The sequence below is a fragment of the Nerophis lumbriciformis genome, linkage group LG22 (assembly GCF_033978685.3).
Source record: "Nerophis lumbriciformis linkage group LG22, RoL_Nlum_v2.1, whole genome shotgun sequence".
Taxonomy (NCBI): Eukaryota; Metazoa; Chordata; class Actinopteri; order Syngnathiformes; family Syngnathidae; genus Nerophis; species Nerophis lumbriciformis.
This window is the reverse complement of record NC_084569.2, coordinates 2,744,667-2,763,564: the sequence shown is the minus strand read 5'-3', so window position 1 is coordinate 2,763,564 and position 18,898 is coordinate 2,744,667. Positions and strand designations below refer to the sequence as shown.

The 18,898-nt window shown below is 47.2% G+C and overlaps 2 protein-coding genes across 2 annotated transcripts in view; both read right to left on the bottom strand.

The window, feature by feature from the left end:
- Positions 1–9,829, bottom strand: part of LOC140676618 (zinc finger protein RFP-like) — a 28,359-nt gene extending 18,530 nt beyond the window's left edge. The window contains exon 1 of the mRNA XM_072915751.1: positions 9,695–9,829. Within this exon, the coding sequence (XP_072771852.1) occupies positions 9,695–9,793 (99 nt within the window). The 5' untranslated portion in view covers positions 9,794–9,829. The remainder of the gene's footprint in view (positions 1–9,694) is intronic.
- A 5,787-nt stretch (positions 9,830–15,616) lies between these two features.
- On the bottom strand, positions 15,617–17,502 carry LOC133615677 (GTPase IMAP family member 9-like). Its single transcript, XM_061974442.2, has 2 exons — positions 17,475–17,502; positions 15,617–17,403 (listed from the first exon to the last, which is right to left on the bottom strand). The coding sequence occupies exons 1-2, from the start codon at positions 17,491–17,493 to the stop codon at positions 16,379–16,381; spliced, it is 1,044 nt and encodes a 347-aa protein (XP_061830426.1). The 5' UTR covers positions 17,494–17,502; the 3' UTR covers positions 15,617–16,378.
- Between the last annotated feature and the right edge of the window lie 1,396 nt (positions 17,503–18,898).

The window sequence follows — 18,898 nt, the reverse complement described above, 5'->3', positions numbered from 1 at the left end:
TTACAATTGCACACACAAGGTTTTGTGCAGCTTCACTCATTGTAAAGGAAGATAATGTGCTTCGTACACCTGCAGGACCGCAAGCAAGGTCGCAGAGAAAATGTGGGCTGGAATTTGAGTGATGTGGGCATTTTCTATATGAACAAGTGGAATGGATTGGATACCGACGCACGAAAGGGGCTCTCTACCTTACGCTACGAAGTGAGGGGAAACTGAGTGAATAATAACAGGTTATATGATTATTTATTTAAACTCATATTTGGGCCACTTTATAATGAATATGTCGGCATTTATTTGTAAAAAAAAAACAAAAAAACACCAAATTATTTAGGGGGGGCTTAAGAATATTTTAGGGGGGCTTGAGCCCCCTAAAATAGGCCTAACAACGCCAATGAGTTAAAGTAGCAATGATTGTCACACACACACTAGGTGTAATGAAATGTGTCCTCTGCATTTGACCCATCCCCTTGATCACCCCCTGGGAGGTGAGGGGAGCAGTGGGCAGCAGCGGCGCCGCGCCCGGCAATAATTGTTGGTGATTTAACCCCCAATTCCAAGCCTTGATGCTGAGTGCCAAGCAGGGAAGAATGCTGGTATGAGCTTTTAAACATAACCCGTTAACTGCTGCCAATCAAATGGTGAATAAGATACTCTTTAGGGTTCATATGTTTGTAAATCTGACTGTGATGAAGTCAGTGCCTCACCAGCCATCAACCTCACCGCACGTCACGGCAGAATATATATTACCCTCACAGCCTGAAGCAGAGAGGGAGGGATCTGGTGGAGAGCTTATACTGTAGTAAATGTCCAAATAACTGTGACGTCACACAGTATGCTCTGTTAAGACTGCAAAACTGCATGCAAACCCATGCTTGAACTTTAGGATTTGACGCTTTGGGGTTGTTTAACACAGGGATTCTCAAACTGTGGTACGCAGGCTCCATCTAGCTCCAAATAGTTTGGCTCTATATCAGGGGTCGGCAACCTGCGGCTCTTTAGCGCCGCCCTAGTGGCTCCCTGGAGCTTTTCCAAAGATGTATGGAAAATGGAAAAAGATGAGGGGAAATCATTTATTTTTTGTTTCATATCGTTTCTGTAGGAGGCCAAACATGACACAAACCTCCCTAATTGTTATAAAGCACACTGTTTATATTAAACATCCTTCACTGATTGAGTATTTGGCGAGCGCCGCTTTGTCCTACTAATTTTGGCGGTCCTTGAACTCACCGTAGTTTGTTTACATGTATAACTCTCCGACTTTCTAGGACGTGTTTTATGCCACTTCTTTTTCTGTCTCATTTTGTCCACCAAACTTTAAACGTCGTGCATGAATGCACAAAGGTGAGTTTTGTTGATGTTATTGACTTGTGTGGAGTGCTAATCTGACATATTTGGTCACTGCATGACTGCAAGCTAATCGATGCTAACATGCTATTTAGGCTAGCTATATGTACATATTGCATCATAATGCCTCGTTTGTAGCTATATTTGAGCTCATTTAGTTTCCTTTAAGTCCTCTTAATTCAATTTATATCTCATGACACACTATCTGTATGTAATATGGCTTTTAATTTTTTTGCGGCTCCAGACAGATTTGTTTTTGTATTATTGGTCCAATATGGCTCTTTCAACATTTTGGGTTGCCGACCCCTGCTCTATATAAACCTCCTACAACCCATGGAAACACTTTAATCCGATCCTGTTCGGTTTTTTGAATAGTCGGACTAACACCCATCCATCCATCCATCCATCTTCTTCCGCTTATCCGAGGTCGGGTCGCGGGGGCAGCAGCCTAAGCAGGGAAGCCCAGACTTCCCTCTCCCCAGCCACTTCGTCCAGCTCTTCCTGTGGGACCCCGAGGCGTTCCCAGGCCAGCCGGGAGACATAGTCTTCCCAACGTGTCCTGGGTCTTCCCCGCGGCCTCCTACCGGTCGGACGTGCCCTAAACACCTCCCTAGGGAGGCGTTCGGGTGGCATCCTGACCAGATGCCCGAACCACCTCATCTGTCTATTGTCGAGGCGGCTGATTGGAGCTGTGGCCGCAAGATAGTTGGTGCTTGTCATGGCGGTAATCCTAGAACCAGTTGGTGGACACCGGCGGTGAGGGATGCCGTCAAGCTGAAGAAGGAGTCCTATCGGGTTCTTTTGGCTCATAGGACTCCTGAGGCAGCGGACAGGTACCGACAGGCCAAGCGGTGTGCGGCTTCAGCGGTCGCAGAGGCAAAAACTCGGACATGGGAGGAGTTCGGGGAAGCCATGGAAAACGACTTCCGGACGGCTTCGAAGCAATTCTGGACCACCATCCGTCGCCTCAGGAAGGGGAAGCAGTGCACTATCAACACCGTGTATGGCGAGGATGGTGTTCTGCTGACCTCGACTGCGGATGTTGTGGATCGGTGGAGAGAATACTTCGAAGACCTCCTCAATCCCACCAACACGTCTTCCTATGAGGAAGCAGTGCCTGGGGAGTCTGTGGTGGGCTCTCCTATTTCTGGGGCTGAAGTTGCTGAGGTAGTTAAAAAGCTCCTCGGTGGCAAGGCCCCGGGGGTGGATGAGATCCGCCCGGAGTTCCTTAAGGCTCTGGATGCTGTGGGGCTGTCTTGGTTGACAAGACTCTGCAGCATCGCGTGGACATCGGGGGCGGTACCTCTGGATTGGCAGACCGGGGTGGTGGTTCCTCTCTTTAAGAAGGGGAACCGGAGGGTGTGTTCTAACTATCGTGGGATCACACTCCTCAGCCTTCCCGGTAAGGTCTATTCAGGTGTACTGGAGAGGAGGCTACGCCGGATAGTCGAACCTCGGATTCAGGAGGAACAGTGTGGTTTTCGTCCTGGTCGTGGAACTGTGGACCAGCTCTATACTCTCGGCAGGGTCCTTGAGGGTGCATGGGAGTTTGCTCAACCAGTCTACATGTGTTTTGTGGACTTGGAGAAGGCATTGGACCGTGTCCCTCGGGAAGTCCTGTGGGGAGTGCTCAGAGAGTATGGGGTATCGGACTGTCTGATTGTGGCAGTCCGCTCCCTGTATGCTCAGTGCCAGAGCTTGGTCCGGACTAACACACGTGGATTATTCGATTGGAAACCAGATCTCTGGAGCGGGCGTTTGCGGCCTGAGAGGACCCTTCGTATCGCGCATGCGCCAGTCTCAACGTGCGGAATACAACCCGGAAGCAATTCAATCAAAAGATAGCAACAATAGTAATGAAGAGGAGAGAAGACTCTTTATTTGCTTCACAAATGACAAAAACAGAACATTCTCAAGTGCATCCATGATAGAATAAAAGAAACAAGAGATTTATTTAAGAAGGTAATTGGGAAATGTAAAATCAGAATCAAAATTAGAATAGTTTTTATTGCCATTGTTTGAGAACGGGATCACCAACTAGGAATTTGACTTGGTTCAATCGTGCAAAATAAAACACAAAACACAGAATAGAATAAATGAAAAAATGCTGACTTAATTCAGACTCCTGAACAAAATATGAATGAGATGAAAGATAAAGAAGCAGGTATATTAAAAGTGAATAATCAAGCGTACACAAAACTCTTCACGCTGCGTTTGTGCAAACCAACTGATTCACTTTCAACACAACTGGCAAGATAGTCCAGAACAATAGCAACCTAACTCTGGTTATTAGTCGGTAGAGATGCGCGGTTTGCGGGCACAACCGCGGAGTCCGCGGATTATCCGCGGATCGGGCGGATGAAATTAAAAAAAATTAGATTTTATCCGCGGGTCGGGTCGGGTGGTTGAAATAAAAAAAAAATAGATTTTAAATAGATTCAGGCGGGTGGCAGTTAAACCAATTGGTAAATATATATACATAGTTAAATGTTGTTACCCACATACGAAAAACGAGCAGGCACCTGCAGCATATGCCACAACAGAAGAAAAAAAAGAAAAGAGATGGACACTTTTACGGAGCGGAGAAGGGACGCCTCGCCGGGGTCCGGGACCGAGGCCCCTTCCCCCGAGAGGGCCCCACCGGGAGCCGTAGCTGAGGCGATCCGCGAGAAGGGCCCGACGCACGTCCAGGGTCACCACCGCGCCCACCGCACCGACACCCCGCCTCGTCCGCCTTTGCCGCGGCCGGCGTCACGCGCAGCAGGTAAGCAGCTTACCTGCCCGCCACCCCCGTGGCCGGGGGCTCGTAACAGGGGTCACTCCGCGCGCTCCGCCCGCGCAGCTTACCTGCCCGCCACCCCTGTTGCCGGGGGCGCGTAACAGGGGTCACTCCGCGCGCAGTGCGCTCACGAAAGGGGTGGGGCTCACCCTGGTTGATATAGACAGCAGGACGGTGGCCATGGAAGTCGGAACCCGCTAAGGAGTGTGTAACAACCCACCTGCCGAATCAACTAGCCCTGAAAATGGATGGCGCTGGAGCGTCGGGCCCATACCCGGCCGTCGCCGGCAGCGAGACGCGCTTGGAGGTGCGCTCAGCGCGGCTCCCATATGATTGCGCACTGGTGTGCGTCTGGGCCGTGACAGCGTGGAACGCGAATGTCTGTGCTGCATTGGATCAGTCTCCTTTCTTTAACAGGCAAAAGCTTTATAACCTCACTAATGCCTTGCATCGTCTATATTAGATATATAACAACAGGCGGGTGCGGTTCTGATCAAATGTTACATCGGGTGGATGGCGGATGGTTGACGACTTTCTGATGCGGTTGCGGATGAAATAATTGCCTATCCGCGCATCTCTATTAGTCGGCCTTTTCCTTCACATTTAAAACTCCTTCCATAAATCCACATAGCCTTTTGAACTTTGAAACATTCAAAAGTTATGTTTCCGCGATTTTCGTCCGAAGATTCCTTCCAAAAAACTCCTAGCTGTCTGCTATTAAACACCAGCAGAGCCATTAGAGACGTAATATTTTGAAACTGTGCCAATATTACAGCGGACATCAGTTAAAACAAGTTGTAAGGATCCACAAGGCCTAGTGTGACGTCATCGGTCAACTGGAAAAGTAATCCACTTATCCGTGCTGAAATGAAGTAAGGCCCCCCCAGTGAACGAGAGGCACATGGCGTATGACTAATAGTCACACTGGAGAGTGTGCATGGACACTTGGACTTCACACGTAGGTGTGACAATACAAAAAAACGAACTATTTGAGTAATCAGACTAATTTAGTGCATGGAAATGTAGTGACTGTTACATAAACTCATCACCTTTAAAATGAGAATTTGTTTATGTTGTTGTAGACTCATTTTCTTCATCACCTTGATTATATAAAGAATGAAACTCATGTAGATTATTGTACAGATAAATACTGTCATGTCTGTGTGATCATGTTTTGTTTTAGTAATGTTCGGTTTAAATTTTGGACTTTTTGTGCACTTTTGTTTTGTTTTGTCACCATAGCAACCATTAGTTTCACCTGTCACGTCACGCACCTGTTCCACGTTTGGACTCATTGTGCACTCTTGTCACCATAGCAACCATTAGTTTTCACCTGTCACGTCACGCACCTGTTTCACGTTTTGAGTCACGCACCTGCTTTCACTAATCATGTCCATAGTATTTAAGTTCATTCATTTTCTGTTGTTCGTCCTGACGACATCCCCGCATTTATGCTCCTGCACACTCTCCACACCCTGATGACCCTTGCTACTCTTTTTTTCATGCCGGTTCCATGCCAAGTAAGTTTTTGTTTGTTAAGCCACAGTTAGTGTTTTGTTTAATTGTTCATAGTTTCTGCCAATGTGCAAGTTTTGTGTTTAAAGTCTAGTTTTGTACCTCCGCCCCTGTGCGCGCTTTTCGTTTATTCCTTTTTTGATAGTTTAAATAAATCATGTACCCACCTTCAAGCCTTGACCAGTCCAGTTCATTTGCACCACGGGAGAACAAACCAAGCCAAAGTCCAAGTCTTGACAAATACATATTAAAGGCCTACTGAAAGCCACTACTAGCGACCACGCAGTCTGATAGTTTATATATCAATGATGAAATCTTAACATTGCAACACATGCCAATACGGCCGGGTTAGCTTACTAAAGTGCAATTTTAAATTTTGCACAAAATATCCTGCTGAAAACGTCTCGGTATGATGACGCCTGCGCGTGACGTCACGGATTGTAGAGGACATTTTGGGACAGCATGGTGGCCAGCTATTAAGTCGTCTGTTTTCATGGCAAAATTCCACAGTATTCTGGACATCTGTGTTGGTGAATCTTTTGCAATTTGTTCAATGAACAATGGAGACAGCAAAGAAGAAAGCTGTAGGTGGGAAGCGGTGTATTGCGGCCGACTGCAGCAACACAAACACAGCCGGTGTTTCATTGTTTACATTCCCGGAAGATGACGGTCAAGCTTTACCATTGGCCTGTGGAGAACTGGGACAACAGAGACTCTTACCAGGAGGACTTTGAGTTGGATACGCAGACGCGGTACCGTGAGTACGCATGCAGCTGCGGCTTCCAAACATTTGATCGCTTGCCCGTACGTGCGTGCCGCTATGTGCATGTCACGTACGTAACTTTGGGGAAATATATGTGCTGTATGAACGTTGGGGAGGTGAACGGTACTTTGGGCTGTGGGATTGAGTGTGTTGTGCAGGTGTTTGAGTTGTATTGGCGGGTTATATGGACGGGAAGGGGGAGGTGTTTGTTATGCGGGATTAATTTGTGGCATATTAAATATAAGCCTGGTTGTGTTGTGGCTAATAGAGTATATATATGTCTTGTGTTTATTTACTGTTTTAGTCATTCCCAGCTGAATATCAGGTCTCACAGCATCTTCCCTATCTGAATGGCTCCCACTGCCCTCTAGTCCTTCACTCTCACTTTCCTCATCCACCAATCTTTCATCCTGGCTCAAATTAATGGGGAAATCGTGGCTTTCTCGGTCCGAATGGCTCTGGCTGCTGGTGGCCATGATTGTAAACAATGTTTGGATGTGAGGAGCTCCACAACCTGTGACGTCACGCTACTCGTCTGCTACTTCCGCTACAGGCAAGGCTTTTTTATCAGCCACCAAAAGTTGCCAACTTTATCGTCGATGTTCTCTACTAAATCCTTTCAGCAAAAATATGGCAACATCGCGAAATGATCAAGTATGACACATAGAATGGACCTGCTATCCCCGTTTAAATAAGAAAATCACATTTCAGTAGGCATTTAAGTTCTCAATAGTCATTTTTAATTCAGGGGCGTCTCGGAAACATTTCTGTTCCCCAGTGGGGTCATTACAAAAAAAATTTAAGAAGCATTGCTATAATCCATCTTAAATCATAGTTTGATGATCATATTACGCCTATACTGTATATACCTTTATATACATATATATATATATATATATATATATACCTATACTGGCTCACCTGCACTGGCTTCCTGTGCACTTAAGATGTGACTTTAAGGTTTTACTACTTACGTATAAAATACTACACGGTCTAGCTCCGTCCTATCTTGTTGATTGTATTGTACCATATGTCCCGGCTAGAAATCTGCGGTCAAAGAACTCCGGCTTATTAGTGATTCCCAGAGCCCAAAAAAAGTCTGCGGGCTATAGAGCGTTTTCTATTGGGGCTCCAGTACTATGGAATGTTCTAGCAGTAACAATTAGAGATGCTACCTCAGTAGAAGCATTTAAGTCCCATCTTAAAACTCATTTGTATACTCTAGCCTTTAAATAGACCCCCTGTTAGACCAGTTGATCTGCCGTTTCTTTTCTTTTCTAAGTAAATCCCCCTCTCCCTTGTGGAGGGGGGACTTACACAGGTCCTGTGGCCATGGATGAAGTGCTGGCTGTCCAGAGTCGGGACCCGGGGTGGACCACTCGCCTGTGCATCGGTTGGGGACATCTCTGTGCTGCTGACCCGTCTCCACTCGAGATGGTCTCCTGCTGGCCCCACTATGGACTGGACTCTCACTATTATGTTAGATCCACTATGGACTGGACTCTCACTATTATGTTAGATCCACTATGGACTGGACTCTCTCACTATTATGTTAGATCCACTATGGACTGGACTCTCACTATTATGTTGTATCCACTATGGACTGGACTTTCACAATATTATGTTAGATCCACTATGGACTGGATTCTCACTATTATGTTAGATCCACTATGGACTGGAATCTCACACTATTATGTTAGATCCACTATGGACTGGACTCTCACTATTATGTTAGATCCACTATGGACTGGACTCTCACTATTATGTTAGATCCACTATGGACTGGACTCTCTCACTATTATGTTAGATCCACTATGGACTGGACTCACACTATTATGTTAGATCCACTATGGACTGGACTCTCACACTATTATGTTAGATCCACTATGGACTGGATTCTCACTATTATGTTAGATCCACTATGGACTGGACTCTCACACTATTATGTTAGATCCACTATGGACTGGACTCTCTCACTATTATGTTGGATCCACTATGGACTGGACTCTCACTCTTATGTTAGATCCACTATGGACTGGACTCTCTCACTATTATGTTAGATCCACTATGGACTGGACTCACACACTATTATGTTAGATCCACTATGGACTGGACTCTCACTATTATGTTGGATCCACTATGGACTGGACTTTCACAATATTATGTTAGATCCACTATGGACTGGATTCTCACTATTATGTTAGATCCACTATGGACTGGAATCTCACACTATTATGTTAGATCCACTATGGACTGGATTCTCACTATTATGTTAGATCCACTATGGACTGGAATCTCACACTATTATGTTAGATCCACTATGGACTGGACTCTCACTATTATGTTAGATCCACTATGGACTGGACTCTCACTATTATGTTAGATCCACTATGGACTGGACTCTCACTATTATGTTGGATCCACTATGGACTGGACTTTCACAATATTATGTTAGATCCACTATGGACTGGATTCTCACTATTATGTTAGATCCACTATGGACTGGACTCTCACACTATTATGTTAGATCCACTATGGACTGGACTCTCACACTATTATGTTAGATCCACTATGGACTGGACTCTCACACTATTATGTTAGATCCACTATGGACTGGACTCTCACTATTATGTTAGATCCACTATGGACTGGACTCTCACTATTATGTTAGATCCACTATGGACTGGACTTTCACAATATTATGTCAGACCGACTCGACGTCCATTGCATCTGGTCTCCCCTCGAGGGGACGGGGGGTCACCCACATATGCGGTCCTCTCCAAGGTTTCTCATAGTCATTCACATCGACGTCCCATTGGTGTGGTGAGTTTTTCCTTGCCCTTATGTGGGCTCTGTACCGCGGATGTCGTTGTGGCTTGTGCAGCCCTTTGAGACACTTGTGATTTAGGGCTATATGAATAAACATTGATTGATTGATTGATTGAAACAGAATAAGTGTTTCTAGTTTCTTCCTGCTCAAGACTTACAGAGAATGAAGAATTGAGAATATGCAGCATGTAAAGAATGTGGACAAACAGGTAGCCACCGAACGACTTCATGACATCACTTTTAAAGGGGCTACTGTACAAGCTACTGTACGACACAAGCTACCATAAAGGTTTTAATCCGTGAACACGGCGTCCGGTGTTGTACAATCAGGCTTCTACGGACACAAACACTTCTGGAAACTGATTGTTTTCCATGACGTCGAAAGCCAACTATTGTACCAGGAAGTTGAAGGTGTTTCCTTCTAAATAAAAGAGAGGTAATAAACTATTGAAGTGAAGCCTTACCTGTGGTGTGGTCTCTGTGCTACGTCTTCTCTCCCCAAGCCAACAGGGTAATACCAATAATGGATCATGCATTAAGGTGTAGTCTAACAACAATGGCATTCTCGCTACAAACTCCACCCCGGATGTTATCTGAGCTCCGCTCTCAGCAAGAAAAGCAAATAGTGTACTACTGGGGAGCTGAACTAAATGTTATGTACAGCCAACTGCCAGACATGGGAATGTTCCATGTAAAAAAACTTACAGTACAGAATAATTTAGTCCTTTAGAACAGAAAATACTGAACTCATTAGGCCTCAGAGTATATTGGGGACATTTTTGTCCTTTAAAGGTAAAGTTTTTCTCTATATTTGCTCATACCTTTGTTTATGTTACTCTTTTCGTCCATTTTCTACCCCTTGTTCCTCTCAAGGCCACAGGGGTGCTGAAGCCTATCTCCAATACTTGCCAACCTTGAGACCTCCGATTTCGGGAGGTGGGGGGTGGGGGGTGGGGGCGTGGTCGGGGTGAGGCGGGGGCGGGGCTAAGAGGGGAGGAGTATATTTACAGCTAGAATTCACCAAGTCAAGTATTTCATACATATATATATATATATATATATATAAGAAATACTTGACTTTCAGTGAATTCTAGCTGTATATATATTTATTTTATTATATATATATACAATATATATATATATATATATATATATATATACATACATATACATATATATATATACATATTAGAGATGCGCGGATAGGCAATTATTTCATCCGCAACCGCATCAGAAAGTCGTCAACCATCCGCCATCCACCCGATGTAACATTTGATCAGAACCGCATCCGCCCGCACCCGCCCGTTGTTATATATCTAATATAGACGATGCAAGGCATTTTGCCTGTTAAAGAAAGGAGACTGATCCAATGCAGCACAGACATTCGCGTGCCACGCTGTCACGACCCAGACGCACACCAGTGCGCAATCATATGGGAGCCGCGCTGAGCGCACCTCCAAGCGCGTCTCGCTGCCGGCGACGGCCGCGTATGAGCCCGACGCTCCAGCGCCATCCATTTTCAGGGCTAGTTGATTCGGCAGGTGGGTTGTTACACACTCCTTAGCGGGTTCCGACTTCCATGGCCACCGTCCAGCTGCTGTCTATATCAACCAGGGTGAGCCCCACCCCTTTCGTGAGCACACTGCGCGCGGAGTGACCCCTGTTACGCGCACCCGGCAATGGGGGTGGCGGGCAGGTAAGCTGCGCGGGCGGAGCGCGCGGAGTGACCCCTGTTACGAGCCCCCGGCCACGGGGGTGGCGGGCAGGTAAGCTGCTTACCTGCTGCGCGTGACGCCGGCCGCGGCGAAGGCAGACGAGGCGGGGTGTCGGTGCGGTGGGCGCAGTGGTGACCCTGGACGTGCGTCGGGCCCTTCTCGCGGATCGCCTCAGCTACGGCTCCCGGTGGGGCCCTCTCGGGGGAAGGGGCCTCGGTCCCGGACCCCGGCGAGGCGTCCCTTCTCCGCTCCGTAAAAGTGTCCATCTCTTTTTTTTCTTCTTCTTCTGTTGTGGCATATGCTGCAGGTGCCTGCTCGTTTTTCGTATGTGGGTAACAACATTTAACTATGTATATATATTTCCGAATTGGTTTAACTGCCACCCGCCTGAATCTATTTAAAATCTAATTTTTTTTAATAATTTGAACCACCCGACCCGACCCGACCCGCGGATAAAATCTAAATTTTTTTTAATTTCATCCGCCCGATCCGCGGATAATCCGCGGACTCCGCGGTTGTGCCCGCAAACCGCGCATCTCTAATACATATATATATAAATACAACAAATACTTGAATTTCAGTGTTCATTTATTTACACATATATACACACATATAACACTCATCTACTCATTGTTGAGTTAAGGGTTGAATTGTCCATCCTTGTTCTATTCTCTGTCACTATTTTTCTAACCATGCTGAACACCCTTTCGCAGGTACCCAGAAAGGTTTCGAGTACCACCAAAAAAACTGAATCTCTGAAGACAGTATAAAAATCTGTGTTAAAGATGTACAAATACTGTTTGTATAATAAGCATGTTATTTTTTTTTTTACAAATGAGGGTTAAGAGTTCAGTACTAAAAAAAAAAAAAGAATGTGGCTTAAGTACAGTTTTTTAATTGAGCTGCTGCATTTTTTGGTTGGGTTGTTTATTTATTTTGAATAACTTCTATACATTTCTAAAAGGGGAATAATGTAATAGAGTTATCTATGTTTGTCTGTTGCCATCTCCTGGTGAATGTTGGCTATAGCGTACTGGGGTTACTTTTTGGTTGGCCAACGATTTACGTGGTGTTGCGCACCTGACGTCACTCAGGTCCGCGGCTTCCAGCTCCGCCTGAATTTCGGGAGATTTTCGGGAGAAAATTTGTCCCGGGAGGTTTTCGGGAGAGGCGATGAATTTCGGGAGTCTCCCGGAAAATCCGTGAGGGTTGGCAAGTATGCCTATCTCAGTCACCACCTCATCACAGGGTCAACACAGACAGATAACATTCACACTCACATTCACACCATGAATTGATTGATTGATGTGGACCCCGACTTAAACAAGTTGAAAAACTTATTGGGGTGTTACCATTTAGTGGTCAATTGTACGCAATATGTACTGTACTGTGCAATCTACTAATAAAAGTTTCAATCAATCAATCAAAAGGGTGGTGACGGCAAAACTCCACATCATGTAGTGGTTGGACTAAGGGGAGGTGACGGCGACAGACACTAGATGGCAGTATGTACAATGATTTATTATATATATTAACCATATATATATATATATATATATATATATATATAATAATCAAACAATACAAACATAAACTAAGGAAAATGGAGTGTGAACTAGATCCAAAAGTGTATGTGATGTGTGGCTATGTGTGTGATTAGCTGTAGTGTGTGTTACCAAGTGTTGTGTTGGGCGAGAGGAGGAACAAGGCAGGAAGACAGTCCATTGGGCAGGCAGATGATCCAGGGCAGGAGAGAAGAGGCAAGATCCGTTTCCAAGCGGGAGGTCGAGAATCCAAAAGGGCAGTCCGGGAGGTAGGGGAAACAACAGGGGATCACGGAAGAACACGGGAAGCGCTGCAGGAAGACAACAGGAACATCAGAACACAACGGAAACACGGAAGTCACAGGGGAGGCGCGAGTTCGCGGGATGGAAGCCAGACACGGGATGCTTACAAGGGTAAGAAGACTATACTCCGGCGAGCGACCGAAGGTTGTCCAGGCTTAAGAAGACCGCTTGATCATCACAGGCAGGTGTGCCGATTGCCGGCAAATGATTGCAGCTGGCGGCTTCTGCTGGGCGGAGACGCGCGCGGCGCGTCCCTGGCTGAGCGCAGCCGTGGGCGTGTCCCGAGGTGCACTCACTGGAGTGCACAGATGGATGAACGGCGTTGGCAGGAGTCTGAGCCGTAACAGTACCCCCCTCCTTATGGACAGCTCCCAGATGTCCTACAGGTCGAACCACAAAAAGCACAGGAACAAACATCATGGGAGGGCGGAGGGGCGAACTGGTGGTGGGTCGCCGGCCCAAGTGTCCCCGAATCCACCGGGGACGAGTCTGGTGGCGGCGGCGAGTAGAACGCCGCTGAAGATGGCGAGACGGGCGACCAAGGAATGACCACCATCTTGGCCGTCGGGAAGGCGGACGCGAGTGGCACCATGGTGCGTCTCGCCGGAAATGAGAAGGAGACGTAGGAGGCGAAGAGGATGACGTCGGAGGCGTGGAAGCAGCAGACGTCAAAGCCAGAGACGAGGAGGGCAGCTGAGGAGCTGGCCGAGGTGCTGAAGCCGGCGCTGCTGGCCGAGGTGCTGAAGCCGGCGCTGCCGGCCGAGGTGCAGAGGTCGGCGCTGCCGGCCGAGGTGCAGAGGTCGGGGCCAGCCTGGGAGCTGGTGGAGACGCGGGGGCCAGCCTGGGAGCTGGCGCTAGCTCGGACGCTAGCCTGGGGACTTCTGCTAGCTCGGACGCTAGCCTGGGGACTTCTGCTAGCTCGGACGCTAGCCTGGGGACTTCTGCTAGCTCGGACGCTAGCCTGGGGACTTCTGCTAGCTCGGACGCTAGCCTGGGGACTTCTGCTAGCTCGGACGCTAGCCTGGGGACTTCTGCTAGCTCTGGTGCTAGCTCGGACGCAAGCCTGGGGACTGGTGCTAGCTCGGACGCTAGCCGGGGGACTGGTGCTAGCTCGGACGCTAGCCGAGGGACTGGTGCTAGCTCGGACGCTAGCCGAGGGGTTGGTGCTAGCTCGGAGGCTAGCCGAGGGGCTGGTGCTAGCTCGGAGGCTAGCCGAGGGGCTGGTGCTAGCTCGGAGGCTAGCCGAGGAACTGGTGCTAGCTCGGACGCTAGCCGAGGGGCTGGTGCTAGCTCTGACGCTAGCCGAGGGACTGGTGCTAGCTCGGACGCTAGCCGAGGGACTGGTGCTAGCTCGGACGCTAGCCGAGGGACTGGTGCTAGCTCGGACGCTAGCCGAGGGACTGGTGCTAGCTCGGACGCTAGCCGAGGGACTGGTGCTAGCTCGGACGCTAGCCGGGGGACTGGTGCTAGCTCGGACGCTAGCCGGGGGACTGGTGGCTGCGGCTGGGAAAAACAGAAGAGAGGTGGAATTTGTCTGGCAGTGGGTAGCCTGTCTGGGTGCAGCTGCGCCACCACACCAGCACAGCCACCAGTGCTAAAATGGAAGAGACTAGTACTATCCCCCCCATCCGAACGCGGATGCCAGACGCTTCCAGCTGACTGAGGGACAGTCACTAAGTGTGGGAGGTGGGTGGCCAGGCGGCGGGTAAATTCTTCCATCCCTACAGCCCTGCTAAACAGTCCAAGATTTTGCTGAGGTGGGCTAGAAAAATTGTCCAGGGTGGATTGAAAAGAAAAAGACATCCTGAGAGGGGCAAAAAGGAAAAAAAAAAAAAAAAAACGAGAAATGTCTTTTTTCTTCTTTTCTTTTTTTTTACTGGGGGCGGGGTTGAAGTCACTGGGGGCGGGGCTAAGGAACTGTGCCGTCAGGTCCCTAATCAATTGGCCGGAGTATACTGTAATGGTTGGACTAAGGGGAGGTGACGGCGACAGACACTAGATGGCAGTATGTACAATGATTTATTATATATATTAACCATATATATATATATATATATATATATATATATAATAATCAAACAATACAAACATAAACTAAGGAAAATGGAGTGTGAACTAGATCCAAAAGTGTATGTGATGTGTGGCTATGTGTGTGATTAGCTGTAGTGTGTGTTACCAAGTGTTGTGTTGGGCGAGAGGAGGAACAAGGCAGGAAGACAGTCCATTGGGCAGGCAGATGATCCAGGGCAGGAGAGAAGAGGCAAGATCCGTTTCCAAGCGGGAGGTCGAGAATCCAAAAGGGCAGTCCGGGAGGTAGGGGAAACAACAGGGGATCACGGAAGAACACGGGAAGCGCTGCAGGAAGACAACAGGAACATCAGAACACAACGGAAACACGGAAGTCACAGGGGAGGCGCGAGTTCGCGGGATGGAAGCCAGACACGGGATGCTTACAAGGGTAAGAAGACTATACTCCGGCGAGCGACCGAAGGTTGTCCAGGCTTAAGAAGACCGCTTGATCATCACAGGCAGGTGTGCCGATTGCCGGCAAATGATTGCAGCTGGCGGCTTCTGCTGGGCGGAGACGCGCGCGGCGCGTCCCTGGCTGAGCGCAGCCGTGGGCGTGTCCCGAGGTGCACTCACTGGAGTGCACAGATGGATGAACGGCGTTGGCAGGAGTCTGAGCCGTAACACATCATGTCCAAAACTCTATTACTTTGTAGCAAAGATCAGAGATCTAAAACTGGTCAAACATGAAAGTATAGTTTCATTCCACGTCACCTCCCTGTTTACCTGTATTCCAACCCAGGATGCAGTAGAGACAGTGAGGCAACGTCTGCTAGGGGATCGCACCTTACAGGATAGATCCACACTAAACCCAGAACAGATTTGCCGTTTGCTGGAACTTTGCCTTCACACTACATACTTTCAATTCATGGGAATGTTTTGCCCACAAAAACATGGTTGTGCCATGGGATCACCTGTATCCCCAATAGCAGCAAACCTTTACACGAAGGACACGGCAAAGAGAGCTCTTAGCTCTTTTAAGGGAACAGCACCAAGACATTGGTACGGATAAGTGGATGACATAAAGGTGAACATCAGAAACCAAGAAGTGCAAGCCTTCACCGGGCACATTAACTCAAAAACATCAATTCACAAGTGAGGACGTCAAAGACATTAAGTTGCCTTTTTCGGTCCACACATACCGATCAATACCTACTTTTTGACTGACACCACGAACTGGAACACAAACTGGGCGTTATGAGAACCCTGCAACACAGAGCTGGTCATGTTCCTGCCAGCCCACAGGCCAAAGAGAAAGAGCATAGGCATCTGAGGGAAGCCATCAAAAGCTGTGGTTACCCCAGCTGGTCGTTTGTGAAAAGTGCATCCAGTTCCAGAAATAACAAGAACAGAGTGGATGAGGAGGAAAAAGGTGACAGACGCAAAAATATTGTCATTCCATGTGTATCAGGTCTATCTGAGAAACTGATTTAACCCCCAATTCCAACCCTTGATGGTAAATATACTCTATTTTCTTTGGAGAAATAGAGCAGGTGCACCTCATGTTGTGAACAAGCTATCATGGCCGAGTTGTTGCAAAGAAACGATTAATGAAGATGGAGTTGAAGTTGAGTCTGGCAGGAGGGGCCACTTTGTCCTCCATGTGCTTGATGGCGACTTGAGCCGCGCCCCCTGCAAACCCACCCACTGCGCCCCCGATGACACTGTAGAGAACCATCCCCCCTGGGCCCTCTATTGAGCCAACAAGCGCCCCCATGACGGCGCCCACCACCACGCCGATGCCCACCCCTCTGACCAGCGATGTTCTCAGCCAGCCGTTGTCTACTTCCGCCTTGGCCCGAATGTCGGCGCTGACGCTGGCCGTGTGGGCGTCTTTCTGGCGGTACAGTTCATCCGACAAGTACTTCTTCTCCAACTCGCTCCACACCTTCTCGTTATCTGCCGTCATCTTCTTCATCAACCTTTTCTCCTCCTCCTTCACGCTGCGCTCGGCTTTCTGGAAGGTCCTGCTGGAGAAGCAGGCTCCGCCTAAAGAGGCCACCAGGTACTCGATCTTCTGCAGCATCTCTCGCTCGCGGCTGCGCTCCCGCCAGTCCTTGTTGAAGATGTAAAAGCGGCCGCCGAAGTCCTCGATTAAATGCCTCAAGGGCCAATCGGTGTTCTGCACCAATCCCTCCAAGGCGGCTTCTTCCGGGTTCCCGTCGTAGGCCAACAGCACGATGCAGTGTCTCAAACAGCGCCTCCCGAAACGCTTCATCATCAGCTGAGGCGTCCTGATGTCGTTCGGGGAGATCTGCTCCATGTCGAAGGCCACCAGGAAGGCGTGCGGGCCAGGCATGGACAAGCACTTGGACCTCCTTACCTCCATCTTCCTCTTGGCTCGGGATATGTCCTTATCGTAGATGTTGGGGGCGTTGATCACGGCCACTCGTCTCCCGGCCAGCTCACCCAAAATCTTCCTGCTGCCGGAAATGCTGGAGATGTCCTTAGAAAACTCCGCCTTTCCCAGGATTGCATTGGTGAGCTGGAACTGAGACGGTCCGCTGCTGCCGACCACCATCAGTCTCAGTTCCAAAGAGGAGCCTGTGGAAGAGAAGTTCTTTTTTTAAACAGCGTCGTTACTTGATGCATTCATGGTGACAGCAAAAGTATACCTTTTTTCCTCTTCTCCATTGTGGATGGACAGACAGTTATACGCTGCCACACAACTGGCCCTTGCAATAAAAACACACCCCTAAATCGATCTTCTCTCTCTCTCTCTCTGACGTGGTAATTGGCTGCCAGATTTAATGTCAAGTGGAAAATGTCCCGAGGGTAGTGTCTCATCAAATACCCATCTGCTTTATTTCTATGTGAATGATTGATTGTACAGATACGGTGTTGTTTCTGCTGGGCAAGTATGCCTGACGCGCCTCCTACAGCGCCTTGGGTCAGCTGCAGGGTCATCAGCCAAGGACCACCGCTCATTGGAGTATTGGTGCGTGCAAAACAGCAGCAGGCGGCTGTGTTCTAATACTAATCAAAGATCTATAGATCATTCATTGGCGGGCCAGATTTGGCCCGCTGGCCTTGACTTTGACACATAGGGGTTAAATGAATGCCGCCCTTGTGCCATGAATTGATTAACGTGGACCCCGACTTAAACAAGTGTAAAAACTTATTGGGGTGTTACCATTTAGTGGTCAATTGTACGGAATATGTACTGTACTGTGCAATCTACTAATACAAGTTTCAATCAATCGATCAATCAATCAACCCTTCATCAAGTCACTTTTGGAATGTAACTTCTGCCTTTCAATATGGATACTGGCAATGCATTGTGGGAAATGTAAAAACGAACCCCTCTATATTGTGTGTGTGTTTTTCACATTTAGATCATTTCTTTTTTTGCCTTTGTTTTATCCCGCAACATTTACGTGACAGAACGTTATCATTTATTTTGTTTAATGGTGTTTTTTGTTTGGACCATTAACGTGTTTGAAAATGTTCGACTTTATTGCTGCGCTTCCACCGTAAATGGCAGTTATGGTTATGGTGGAAGTGTATTTACATATGTAACCTATATTTAAGAACTTGCCTCTTTGTGATGTTAAGTTCCTGTTATAAGCTGTTATACAGTATATGCCTTGAGCTCTTGTTTTGAAGGCGCTAAGAGCGGAAGTGGTGACACGTTGTGGTGGAGGGTTTGTTTTCAAAAACTCTGCTCCAAAAACGATGATTGCATCCATCCATCCATCCATTTTCTACCGCTTATTACCCGCTGGAGCCTATCTCAGCTACAATCGGGGGATGATTGCATACATATATATATATATATATATATATATATATATACATATACATATATATATATATATACATATACATATATATATATATACATATATATATATATATATATATATACATATATATATATACATATATATATATACATATATATATATAAATATATATATATATATATATACATATATATATATATATATATATATATACATATATATATATACATATATATGTATAAATATATATATATATATATATATATATATATATATATATATATATATATATA